The following is a 14170-nucleotide window of genomic DNA, read 5'->3' as shown; positions in this document are numbered from 1 at the left end:
AGGCTAGAGTGCTTGTGAGTAAACAGATTAACATACTACTGCAGATGCTAGATGATGACACACTGGTTTAGGGTAGTGGCATAAAGATGAAAAGAAATTCACAGATTGGAGCTGGTAAGTTCATATTTTTCATTCTGATCTCTAATTGTCCTAGCAAGTGGCATTTTAAAACTAAAGTATTTCACAATAAAACAAAAAAGATATGGTTTCCTAACCCTATCCCATCAAATATTTCCTTCAAAAGTTAATAGTCTTAAGAATGGTCTATATGGAGTATGAGCCAAATAAACATGATCATTTTCTAGTTCAAGTAAAACTATATTAATAACATTTTTATGATTTTAAGAAACAATATCAATAAACTCATGAGTATTTATCAGACGCCTCTCAACTTACCATTTTTCCAATCATCATTACATAAGGTCCTGCCTGTTGATTTACAGCTAGAAAATCTAGCAAACGCACATACCAAAATATTATGTTAAGACAGTAAATTAATCTTCCAGCCACAAAAACATGATTATCATATGCATTCTCAAAGTTCCATTTTGCTCCAAATCTTAGTCCAAATCCAATGAAGAAAGAAATTATGGCAATTGTATCACTGATATTGAAGTAATCACTAAACCACACTTTAATCTTCTGGCTTATTTTTCCAGCTTCAGACATAAAGATCTAAGGGTTTAAAAAAAAAGATTTAATCAAATTCTTCCTATTAAAACATAAACCAGAGTTCAACTATAATATCACAGTAGCACTTTATATATCTTTTAATATTTCAAAATATTTTTTATTATCTTGGCATTTGACCCCGAGAATAATTCAATAAGATATCCAAGACAGATACTTCTTAGCCTCTTTCTATCTATACAGAACAGAAAAAGTTCTCTAGACTTGGAATGTAAGATGCTTTTGAAAAGTTGTTTATTTTTCATGGAAATAACACTACGATATCCATGTAGGATCTTTGAAAGCTGCTGTACTTGCAGAAAGTAAATAACTCAATGGTTTAAGTAGCTATACTTAACTCTTTGATAAAACTTAAAAAAATTTCTTTTGTGGGGAATGGTAATATATTTACAGCTTCAAAAATCACAGTGTATCATAAAGTACAAGTGTGTTCCATTCTTCTTCCCCAGTCAATTTATTCCTCTTCCCACTAGAGGCAACCACTTTTATTACCATCTAATGAATCCTTGCAGCACTGCTTTTTGTTTTCTTTTCATGGCCACACCTGTGGCATATGGCAGTTCATGGGCTAAGGGTCAAATGGGAGCTGAGTAAGGCCAGGGATCAAACCCACATCCTCACAGAGGTAACATTAAGTACTTAATCCACTGAGCCACAATAGGAACTCCCAGAACTATTTTATGAATACACATTAAAAGAATTATTTGCAGAGTTCCTGCTGTGGCTCAGCAGATTAAAAGCCTGACACAGTGTCCGTGAGGATACAGGTTTAATCCCTGGCCTTGCTCAGTGAGTATAAGGATCCAATACTGCTGCAAGCTGTGGTGTAGGTCACAGATGTGGCTTGGATCCAGTGTTGCTGTGGCTGTGGCACAGGTTGGCAGCTGCAGCTCTGATTCAGCCCCTAGCCTGGGAATTTCCATGTGTCACAGCTGCGACTGTAAAAAGAAAAAAAAAATTTTTGCAACTTGCTTTCACCATTTAACAACTTAACTTCTTTAAACATGTTAGTAAGACAAGAGATTGCCTTATAACAGGGGCCATGGCACTCAAAGGACTTTAAAATGCATGATATGTTATTTAATAAGATAAATTCCTATGATACCTAAGTGGGAGGGGGGTACACCACCTTCTATGGATTTTTGCAATTTTGTATATTCTCTAAATGTAGAGACATGAAATAACTCAGATATATTTAAATTAGTGTGTACATAAAACAATATTCATGTAGGTACTAGTTTAAACAGAAAGTATAAAAATTTTTTAAAAAACATTTTCCCCAAATCAGGACATTAGAAAATTTATAATTTGAACTGAAAACTCAAGATAGACAAAAGGATCTAATTCTAAATGACAATTCAACTGGCAATACAGATACTTTAGAGGCAGTATAATGTAAGAGTAAATTAAGAACCTACTTACAATATACCTACCTGATCAGGTATATATCAATTTAATACTTTCTCAGAGTATCAAAGAAAATAAATATGAATGTTGAAATAAAACAAAACAGATCTAGTTTTTGAAACAAATCAGTATCTTTTGTAATTGTGACAATGTTAAGACATGAATCTCTATTTTTTGGCCACTACTTTTAGAAGAGCAAAACCAAATATATTCTACACTTCAATAATATCATCACATACTGAAATTAGGAATAACATTTACTCACATACAAACACATAACCAAAACTTACTCCATATTTACACTAAGTAACTGGTAAAAATTAAAGACATACCTCACGGATTTTCTCAATAGCATAGGTAAAAATATAAGCAATAACAATCCATTCTTGAACTGAAGGAAACTGTTCCATTCGTACAAGAACCACAAATGTATAAAGCATCAGAAATCCTAAGTATGCCAACTAATAAAAAAGGAAAACACAAGATATAAATGAAATTGATTACAAAATACAATTTTCTACTAAGAAAATTTCCAAGCACACACAAGAGACTAATAAGTATGTCCCTGTAATAATCTCCCAGCTTTAATCATTAGAACAGTTTCAGAAGTAAATCTTTTTCCATACAGACACTGCATTTATCAATTAGAATATAAATGATCCCCAAGGTATAAATCTGTTGTTCTAGACTTTTGTTGACTTTTCAGTACTTCCCATATGAAGAATTTTATAATACCAAGTTTATGTTCTCAGTATAGTCCAAATAATTCCACTTAACTTGCATTATACCTAAAGTACCATAACTTTTTTTTTTTTTCTGTTTTGGCCACCCCATGGTATATAGAGTTCCCCGGCCAGGGATCAGATCTGAGTCACAGTCACAACCTAAGCCACATCTGCGGCAACACTGGACCCTTAACTACTGTGCTGGGCTAGGGACTGAAGCTGTGTCCCAGTGTTTCCAAAATGTCGCTGATCCCATTAAGCCACGGTGGGAACTCCTAAAGTAATCATAACATTTTAAATTTTCTATAGAATTTCATTATCATCATCAAGAAAAACATACCACCTGGCTCCTTCCCTCAACCAAGTAGTATTCCTAAGAAAGACAACCAGTATTTTCCAGGCTCCCAGTCAGTGAGGTTGCATCCCAAGAAATGAAAACAAATATGAAAAGCATTCTCCTTAGGCAAGAGCACATCCCACCTCTGAGACTCTTAACAAGAATATAAGGAGATAATAAGGTATTATGTATAATAACATCTGAAGAGTCATTTCATTTCATAGGAAAATTCAGACTCTTTGACCCTTGAAAAATTGTCGCTAAAAATCTGCTCATTGCTTTCCTTGCCTCTACCAGTCTTAAAATAAGCCATATCCTTGATTTAAGTTATGGCGGGATAGGAAAGTAAATTTCAGTAAGAAAGAAAAAAAGAAATTCCTATAGCCATCTGAATTACTGTACATTTTAAAATAGTCATTCACATGAATGCAAACATATGAAACTTATGTTGTTTCCATTAGTGGATAGAGAATTTGGGGATTATATTAGGTAATTCAGATTTGCAATTTTAATATCTGAACGAGATGGAGCAAGAAAGTTTTCATATTGAGAAGGAAATGTAATGAATTAGTTTCAGGCTAAGGGGCATGTGTGTGGGTGAGAAAGCAATAGCTGACTGACAAATAAGAGTGGGGGTAAAGAGGTATAAACTATTAGGTATAAAATAAGCTACAAGGACACACTGCACAACACAGGGGATGTAGCTAATGTTTTATAACAACTATAAATGGAGTATAACCTTTACAAATTGTGAATCACTATACTGTACACCTATAACATATAATATTACTGTACTTCAACTAGAATTCAATTAAAAAAAAAAATACCGTGTTAAACCAGAACTTTACAATTGGCGCATGATAAAAGGCATAAAACTTTCGTGTGATGGGAAGCTTTTTTGATTTTATTTGTATCTCCATTTCATTTTTTCCTTCATTCCTGTCCAATATTCTTACTTCTTTAAATACTTCCTAAAATAAAAATAACATTTATTGTCTATTTATTCACAACAAATTTCTATTTACTTTAATTTTTTCCCTCCTTACCATGGGAATCTCTTCTGTTATGTTCTGAAAGTTGTTTTCACTATCTTCCATTGTCATTTGATGAGCATCTTGAGATTGTGGAATATGAGACATTTCAGCCTTTGTTTTATATTCTAACATTAATATGGCAGGTGGAACTAAAATGCTTAGTATGACCTAGAAATTTTAGAAACAAGCAAGTTCACATTTTAAAATTAATGAAATTCAAGAAAATAATAAAAGCAATAGAAGGTACAAATATCCTGATTATTAGTTAGCTACTTTGCCCCTGGTAGTACAGGGAAAAAACAAAAACTATTTTTTACTTACATATTATATATAAAGAGGCCCAGGTTGAATGGTTTTAAGAGGTAGCAAAACATTTGAGTATTATGATATAAGGGTATAAAAATATTTAATAATTATTATAGACTTGTCCTTTTAAAAAATCAGATTACAATTTTCAGAAAATAATTTTTCTTCAAATAAAATTCAAGCCTTATGAAATTGCTATGTGCTTAATTTTATCCCAAATCTCTTTGCAAGTGTTCCATGTCATAACATGATTACTCAGCTTGTGCCTCTATAAACAAAAAGGTTTATTTCACTTTATGTATTACCTGCCAAAATCCTAAAGCACAAAGAAATTATAATCGTCCATCAGGGTTTCTACTGGTTAATCTTTCACCACTATTTTTAGTAGATGATTAGTATTTGTTATCCACTTAAAACGGTCAGTGGTTAAACTACTTGCCTGATTTCTGCCTTCTATATTTCTGTACCTTATTTAAGACATAAGATAACAAAAAGGAAAGTTTAAAGTAAAATCTCTCACTACGATGAAACCAAAAGTACCAGCCAACATTTTACCCAAATTCTTAACCGTAAAAACCAAGCAGATCCAACATACGTCAAATAAATTAAAACAGATTATTAAGTTAGTAGATAGGTCCAGAATTTTAGAATTTGGGAATCATCTTTTCATTAAGCAGCAACTTTTTTCATGGCTGCTCTGGGCTATAAACGCCAGCACTCCCTTTTGTTGCTCTAACGCTTCTGGGTCAGACTGGGACAACAATCATTATACATCACACCTATCAAGGATTCAGTGTGAAAGGGAAAGAGAGGCCATTTCATGCCACTTGGGATAAAATGCCAACACCACCACCCGTAGAACCTTACAAATCAAGGCATTTTACTATACAGGTAGGCTAATTCCTCTTTTTATCTAGTAACATACTTTATATTAAATTGTTTTCAAGGTATACCTTATACCAGGAATTCTTCCTCATATTCAGCCTTCCCATCCACATATCAGATAACAACATTTGTGTACAGGTGTGGGCTACAAAAGGTCTAAGTCTTGAAGAAACTGCTAACTTAAGACAGGTGGAATTACTCCAGTTTTTCAGTTCATATGTAAGCAGTTTCATAGCCATAGTTTCATCTTGTCTGAAGGACTGTTCTAATAATTCGACTGCCAGTTGACCAAAATCACTATCAAAAGATAAAAGCCAAAACGTATGCAGATTACCAAATTTCGGTTTTAAACCATTAATTCTTAAAGTCATTCATAACATGTTTCAGTTTTCAATATTTCCACACTCACACTAAGGGAATTGTGAGGCATCAGAATCACAGTAGCTCTATATTTTCAATACACACTACTACATGGAAATTACGAAATATTAGGAACAAGACTGAATATGTGATCAAGAGTACTTTCCCCTGGTCCTAGAAGTAAACTTATAGACTCACAAGATACCAAAACTGACAATGTGCAAATTCTCTGTTCAAAAAGTGTCTATACAATATTGCAAACACAGAAAAGAGATGGTTCCAAGTAGAGAAGAAGAATAATATGAATAGGACTAACCTAATATGAAAAATATTTTAATCTTAAATCCCTGGTAAGTAATCATAGGATCTCTGTTTGAGTTATTTTCAGTAACATCTCTTCCAAAATAACCCATTTGTGGGGAAAGAGGTCTTATTCTCCATGATACAGCTTCCTACAAACTACCTTTTTAGCTTAATATTTCATTATTCCACTAAGTTAATTGTAAAATTTCTGTAAACTGTTTTATTCTTCTATACTTATAGTTCCACCATCTGAAATGCCTTTCCAGTTGAATTAAATTTATTTCCTTAGAACACAGCTCAAACCTCACTTTCTTTCCTTCCCTACCACTTCAAATGGACCTTTTCCTAATCTAATCATTACGCAAAGTTAATTATTAAAATGACTTCTGGCACTTTCTTTTTTTTTTTGGTCTTTTTGCCATTTTCTTGGGCTGCTCCAGTGGCACATGGAGGTTCCCAGGCTAGGGGTCGAATCGGAGCTGTAGCTGCTGGCCTACACCACAGCCAGAGCAACACGGGATCCAAGCCACATCTGCAACCCACACAACAGCTCACAGCAACGCCAGATCCTTAACCTGAGCAAGGCTAGGGATCAAACCTGCACCCTCATGGTTCCTAGTCGGATTCGATAACCACTGAACCAAAACAGGAACTCCCATGGCACTTCTTTTTTGCCAAAATATTTAACTCTTGAATTGCAAACAATATAATAATCTCATTTTTGCTTAGGCAGCAAACTTTCTGAGTTAAAAAAAACCCATAAAAACAAAAAACCTAAACATTTCAAAAGTGGGTTTCTCTTAATTTTACCAATACAATTATAAATACATACCCCCAACTAGTGCATGACACTATAACCTCCACTTAACCCTCATCTATGCATATGTTTAAATTGCTTCAAATGATAAAACACTACTTACTTGGAATACTGTTTCAATTCCTCTGAAGTATCATCTACAAGGTCACTCTGCTTTGCTTCATATGCCATTGAACGATAGATCTTACAGGCAACTAACGCTTTAGCCATTGATTCTTCACCATGCTGCCATAGAAAACGGGCCATGACCTGCCTCTTCATAAGGCAAGCCCAAATTAACAGTTCATTAAGTGGATAAGGAAAGCGCTTGGTTTCTGGATCATCAATATCTACAATTTCATCTTTGGTTCTTTTCTTCTTTCCTTCTTCCACTGTTGTATCAATCTTCAAGAGAAGATAAATGTTATAATAAGGCTCATTAAAATAAGTCCATTATGACATTCATGTGAGAATTTTAAGAAAATACCCTTTATCCTTCAATTTCATATAGCCACACAAATCAAAATAATATTAATTTTATATAATTGATATTTACTATAGCTCAAAATCACTTTTTATAGATATGGCACTTCCAAAAAAAGTCTCTGTAACAAAGTTTTCCAAGACTAAAGAAAGTACCTAAATATTTAAACTAGTATCTGATAAAACATAGTTTTAACGAAAGAAAAGTCTGGATAAAGCTTTTGTCTTGTGTATTGTTAATCAAGTAAATATAGAATAAAAGGAGGTAGCTAGGCATTGACCAAAACATCTAAAAATTATGGATATTATTACAGCTGAATACTAAATAAAGGAATCACTGACTCACAATGAATATCTTTTGGTATATAGGAAAATGAAGACTCAATTTAGAAAGAAGAAAACCCAAAATCCAGAAAGGGTAATATTTAAATAAATATACCTTTGGTCGGTAGGGCTGTGCTGTTTTAATGAAATGATTATGTCTCATTTTTTCCTTTTTATCTGCTCTATTGCCAAAAGATTCTTGACTCTTTCTCAACTGAGGAGTGCTGCTGGAGGTATTTCGGCCAGACCTCTGGAAATAAAAGCTTGTGAGTTTTTATTGATCTAAATATGTTGATATGCCACAAAAAGTTAAAAATCAATTTATGTATTATTAATATGAACACATCAAAAAAACATGATTTATTTAGGACTTCAATTACAAAATACTTCCAAGTACTTAGTTGAAAATCTCACTTTTTTAAGACAATGCTACTTTCACCATTCTAATATAAGTAATTTTTAACTTTTAAAGTATGTAAATTCATTTTAGAGCAGATCTATAGACTTCCCCCTTAAATCATTACATACCCGACTATTCCCACCAAGGCTGTTATATATCAGTCGAAAACGTTTCCGAGTATAGGTGCATCTATAGGTTCCTCCCATGAGATATTCAATAACAAGTCCTATATCGATTAGAGTGATCTTATATCCTGGAGGAAGATTTCCCTAGAAACAAAACATTAGTTTTAAAAAGACAAAATAGTATTTCTTAACATTTCCATGTCATACCTAGAAATGTGCCTACTCTCCAAAATAAGCAAATGTTTACTTGTTATAAGAAGTTGAAGTTGCTGGCAGCTATCTTTACAGAAGGGAGTGACTTGTTTCTATTTCCTTTTCTAAGATTCTGTAAGGATTTGTAAGGATTCTGACGTCCTAAAGGTGTGGTAAAGGATAGGAGTATGGCTTAGAGAAGGAATTTGATCTCTCCACTGTACTAATACTTCACACATAGAGGCAAAGAAACCTGTAAAGTTTGCCAAGTATTTCACTGTGGCACTTAAGTTGCATTTTCCAACAAAAATAATGCTATAAATGTTAACTGTGTTTCTAGATGTGCCCATTAAATATTTATAAATATTTTTAAGACAATTATGTTGGCTATTTAATAGGTTACACAAGCGTTAAGAGCTTTGACTAGAATTCAACTACCACTTATAGTACTGTTCAGAGCTGGGATTTCATTTTCCCAGGGCATCAATTTACAAACGAACTTTTAGAACATAAGCCATTTGTGAGTTTGGAAAGACTGCCTGTTTCAGAATGAAATATTTTGTTAATTTCACTGTATAATCTTAAAAAGAGTTTAATCCTCAGATGGTTATATATATTAACCAATTTTGCCCTCCTACTACCACCATTCTTTTCATTTTCCTAATTAAAATTCCACGAACTTAGTACTTTTAAAAACGCTTATACTTTTTACATTTTGGCCTCATCTGTGAAACTTTCACTTTTTAGATATGTTTTCTTTAGACCTCCAATTTAAAAACTAATCAAAAATATATTTTCATCTCAAATACAAGACTTCTGTTTCTATTTTATCTTAAGCAACCTAAAAATATACTTTATGACTGAAGATGTCATGTATGGTATTTTATTTTATTCTTTTGTCCATGCCTACAGGCATGAAGTTCCCAGGCCAGGGATCAAACCCATACTGCAGCAGTGACAAAGCCAATCCTTAACCCACTGAACCACCAGGGAAATCTAGTTTAATATTTTATTTTTTTCCTCTTCTTTTTAGGACCATACATAATGGCACATGGAAGTTCCCAAGTTAGGCGATGAATCAGAGCTGCACCTGCTGGCCTACACCACAGCTACAGCAAAAGCAGGATCCAAGTCACGTGTGTGACCTACATCATAGCTCCCAGATCCAGCAGCACTGGATCCTTAACCCACTGAGCAAGGCCAGGGATTGAAACCCCATCCTCAAGGATACTGGTTGGGTTCTGAACCTACTGAGTCACAATGGGAACTCCTATTTAATTTTATAATCTGACAAATATATCCTTTGTTATGAATTCAAGTGAATGGGAAATATTTAAATTAAATAAAGTGAGTAATCTAAAAAAACAGAATAAGCAATTTCTCCAACTATACAAATAACTCTTACAAAAGAACTTATTAATTTGAATAAGAAAATAGTCAATTATTGCTTTTATTTTAGGTTTTTCCACTTATGGAAGTAGAAAATTTAGGTTTATTATTACAGCCGTCAATGTAAAAATAGTCACTATATAATAGCATATATATGTGAGATTTCCAGAATTAACACCTATAGTTCTGCTAAACCACATAAGTAAATCATAATGTAAACGTGTTTAAGAAATCCCCAAAGTAAAGCTTTATTACTCAAGCTTTCTGGAAAGAAAAAAAAAAGGTTTAATTATTTAAAAAAAACAAATTAAAAAAAATTCAAATGTCCAGAATAGGAAAACCTATAAAAACAGAAAGGAGTTTAACAGTTGCCTAGGGCAAGGTCAGAGGCAAGGAACGGAAGAGCAGCAAGAATCGGGGGAGCCTGTTAATGGCCTCAAAAATACTCTGAAATCATGGTGATGGTGGTACTACCCTGAATATAGAAGTCACTGAACTATACGTTTTAAATGGATAACTTTTATAGTATGTGAAGTACATTTCAACAGGGCTGTGAGGAAAAGCATATGGAAAAAATGAATCAAAGAAAAAAATTTTAAGTCTAATTTTTTCTATGAAATGTTACTTTAGTATTAAACATGTTACAAAACACAGAAAACGACACTTCTATATATACTTCAATTTTTTAATAGTAAGCTCACACTTAATGACAAAAAGTCTGAATGAAGAGTTCTGGAAAGAAAGCATTTTAGTTCAGAAATTAACTAAATATGAGCACCTTTTCATCAAGGAAAATAAAACTAATGAATACCACTACATTACCTCTACTAATTTTTTAAAAAAATTTAAAACTATTAATTCAGAGAATCCCAATAGAAGAATATTATTGTATCAAATTTAGTCCCCACAGCATGGTTTCAGAACATATGACAGTGTTATATATATTAAATTATTATAAATTAGAAACTGGCTATAAAGAAGGGGGAAGAGGGAGAGAAAGGGGGGAACATACAGAGAGAGAAAGCATTTCAGCCTTTTTACTGGCAAAATCTGCCACTGAAGATCACCATTTCCTATTTCTCTCAATGTTCTTATTTAATGTTCTTTTCACACCCTGGGAACACAGGAAAAGAATATACATTCTACTAATGATTAACCTTTATTGACCAATGAGTATTATGAAATTCACTATACTCTATTCTGAATGACAAGAAGCTCAGATCTTAATTTCATAAACTTTCCTTTTTCTTGATTTCATATATTATGCTCTTTACTCCTATAGTACCACAAATTTATCCCTCATTTTATCTTGACCTAAATTTTTTTAAAATAACATTTTCAAAAACAAAAATAATCTCTTACCTGTTTGACATCTCGAACAAGATGAAACAGCATTGGATTAGTTGGGCCTTGTTTCTTTAAGGAAGAAAAAAATTCGAGCAAACTATTATTTTTCTTCTAAAATAAACTTACATTTTGTTACTTACAGAACTTTTGTTCTTGCACAAATTATATTGTTTTTGAGTTAGATAAGTTCTATTCATAAAATGGAACAAAGAAATAGATATAACCATTTCATATTATTATGTTTACCTTTAAGAAGCTATAGTTTCTTATGTTCTTATATTTTTACTTATGCAGAAACACAAAAGCTTTTCTGGGAGTTCCCATCGTGTCGCAGTGGTTCACGAATCCGACTAGGACCCATGAGGTTGCAGGTTCGATCCCTGGCCTTGCTCAGTGGGTTAAGGATCTGGCGTTGCCGTGAGCTGTGGTGTAGGTCACAGACGCGGCTCGGATCCTGCATTGCTGTGGCTCTGGCGTAGTCCGGCAGCTACAGCTCTGATTAGACCCCTAGCCTGGGAACCTCCATGTGCCGAGGGAGCTGCCCAAGAAATAGCAAAAAAAACAAATAAACAAAAAAAAACAAAAGCTTTTCTAAAAGTCATGCAAATATTGCAATCTTCACAATTATATGTTAGATTTAATTTCTATTTCTTTCACTAATAATGGAGGTTTAAATTCTTTCCTCTTGTTAAAATGTCTATACTTTGGTTTCTGCCATCTTAAACATTTTGAGTAACAAACTTTTAACATTTATATATGCTATCTTTTCCTTATTATCTTATTTCCATTTAATTATAGTATTAGAGTAGACTAAACACAAGTTTCATTTGTAAAGTAATCTTATTTTGATAGTATTCTATATTTTGAAAAAATACCCAGGAATATACGTCCCCCCATCAAGACTGAGATAAATGAGCTCAAAGTGTATTCTTCTAAACCTATTTTAGACAGTGCTTTGACTTACATATGAAATTTACTGCAATTAATGCTCTGCAGCACAAATCAAAAGAGATTTATTATCATAAATAATAAATCTCTGGTGGCTCAGAGGTTTAAGGACCCAGTGTTGTCAATGCCATGGCCTGGATCACTGCTGGGGCAGGGGTTTGATCCCTGGTCTGGGAACTTCTACATGCCATGGGCACAGGCAAAATAACAAAAAGTTAAGTGGGTAAGCCTATTACTTCTTCAGAAACAATATTATTTTCCTTGATATTACTGGCTTTCAAATTCTATATACAATCTAGAGATGACTACAGCTGTTATTACATATATAAGTTACTTTAACCTTACTTTTCCCTGTTTTCTTTTTATAATATTTAGACTATAGACTTAGGACCTGAGTTCTCTCAGCTCATTCTCTTTTATATGTTAATTTTTTTTTTTTTTTTTTTAAATGTGTCTTCCTTGGAGTTCCTGTTGTGGCGCAGCAGAAACGAATCCGACTCGGAACTATGAGGTTGTGGGTTTGATCCCTGGCCTCGCTCAGTGGGCTAAGGATCTGGCGTTGCCATGAGCTGTGGTGAGAAAGAGAAAGAAAGACAGACCATGAGCTGTGGTGAGAAAGAGAAAGAAAGACAGACAGACAGACTTAGGCTAAAGATCTGAAGAAAGACTAGACAAGGGAATTAGATTACTGAAGTAGTATAGGCTGGAAATGACTAAGTAGTACATAGACACTAGGAATGAATAGGAAGAGATAAATAGAAATTGATGAATGGAAGGAAACAGATGTGCAGAGAAGTCAAAGTTAGAAAGCTAGGATTTGTATTCCTCAAGAGATAGTTCCACTTATAGAAAATCATTAAGAAGGGTATTATCTACCCTCTTCAATGTTAATAACATGAACTTCAAAGCCAAATGAGAAAGGCTTTATAAAAGGGAATAATTAGTTTTCAGGAGCTCTTTAAAAAGAAAAAATGAAAAACAGTATGTAAGCTGAAAGTGGGATACCACAAGGTCAAAATCAGGACTGTAAAAAACAGAAAAGAGAAGAAAAAAAAATCAATGTGTAATTTCTCCATTGGTCAAATCAATTTGGTTGAATAAACGACCACCAAGGACCTTTTTTTTTTTCTCTCTCTGCCTGTCGTCCAAGATGCCCAAGGGAAAGAAGGCCAAGGGCAAGAAGGTGACCCCAGCCCCTGCCGTCGTGAAGCAGCAGGGGGCCAAGAAGGTGGTAAACCCCTGTTTAAGAAAAGGCCCAAGAATTTTGGCATTGGACAGGACATCCAGCCCAAGAGGGACCTCACCCGTTTTGTCAAATGGCCCCGCTATATCCAGATGCAGCAGCAAAGGTCCATTCTCTATAAGCAACTGAAGGTACCTCCTGCAATTAACCAGTTTACCCAGGCCTTGGACTGCCAAACAGCTACTCAGCTGCTTACGCTGGCCCACAAGTACAGAGCTGGCCCACAAGTACAGACCGGAGACAAAGCAAGAGAAGAAGCAGAGGTTGCTGGCCCGAGCTGAGAAGAAGGCTGCGGGCAAAGGCGATGAACCCAACAAGAGGCCACCTGTTCTTCGAGCAGGGGTAAATACTGTCACCACCTTGGTGGAGAATAAGAAGGCTCAGTTGGTGGTGATCACAATGTGGATCCCATTGAGCTGGTGGTCTTCCTGCCAGCCCTGTGTGGGAAGATGGGGGTCTCCTACTGCATCATCAAGGGCAAGGCCAGGCTGGGGTGGCTGGTCCACAGGAAGACCTGTACCACCGTGGCCTTCACGCAAGTCAACTCGGAAGCCAAGGGCGCTCTGGCTAAGCTGGTGGAAGCCATCAGGACCAATTACAATGACAGATACGACGAGATCTGGCATCACTGGGGAGGCAACGTCCTGGGTCCGAAGTCAGTGGCTCGCATTGCCAAGCTGGAAAGGCGAAGGCCAAAGAACTGGCCACCAAACTGGGCTAAGTGTACACTGTGGAGGTTTCTGTACATAAAAGTTATTAACAAAACTCTTCAGCCAGTTACAAAAAAAAAAAAAAAACAAAAAAAAACGACCAAGGAAAAGAAGAAACATAATGGCTCTATAATTAAGGAGTTAATCTTACAGCCTTAAAAAGGGG

General features: G+C 34.6%; 1 protein-coding gene and 1 pseudogene across 6 annotated transcripts in view; one reads left to right on the top strand and one right to left on the bottom strand.

The window, feature by feature from the left end:
• Positions 1 to 14170, bottom strand: part of TRPM7 (transient receptor potential cation channel subfamily M member 7) — a 104110-nt gene that overhangs the window by 46140 nt on the left and 43800 nt on the right. For 3 of the 5 annotated variants that reach the window (XM_013993003.2, XM_084970328.1, XM_003121515.5), the window contains exons 13-21: positions 11119 to 11172; positions 8179 to 8319; positions 7766 to 7900; positions 6968 to 7248; positions 5453 to 5681; positions 4206 to 4361; positions 3987 to 4130; positions 2430 to 2558; positions 397 to 675 (exon numbers count right to left, since the gene is read on the bottom strand). In XM_013993003.2, coding sequence (XP_013848457.2) covers positions 397 to 675; positions 2430 to 2558; positions 3987 to 4130; positions 4206 to 4361; positions 5453 to 5681; positions 6968 to 7248; positions 7766 to 7900; positions 8179 to 8319; positions 11119 to 11172 — 1548 coding nt within the window. The remainder of the gene's footprint in view (positions 1 to 396; positions 676 to 2429; positions 2559 to 3986; positions 4131 to 4205; positions 4362 to 5452; positions 5682 to 6967; positions 7249 to 7765; positions 7901 to 8178; positions 8320 to 11118; positions 11173 to 14170) is intronic. The other 2 variants (XM_021095609.2, XM_021095614.2) reach the window with 1 other exon arrangement.
• Positions 11644 to 14016, top strand: LOC102160822 (large ribosomal subunit protein eL8 pseudogene; annotated as a pseudogene). Its single transcript, XR_014811478.1, has one exon. The product of XR_014811478.1 is annotated as a large ribosomal subunit protein eL8 pseudogene (transcript).

The sequence above is a fragment of the Sus scrofa genome, chromosome 1 (assembly GCF_054392235.1).
Source record: "Sus scrofa isolate SSC_HxYL_T2T_F1_AM1 chromosome 1, Sscrofa_HxYL_maternal_Yorkshire_Landrace_v2.0, whole genome shotgun sequence".
Classification (NCBI taxonomy): Eukaryota; Metazoa; Chordata; class Mammalia; order Artiodactyla; family Suidae; genus Sus; species Sus scrofa.
This window is presented reverse-complemented; position numbering and strand designations above follow the sequence as displayed.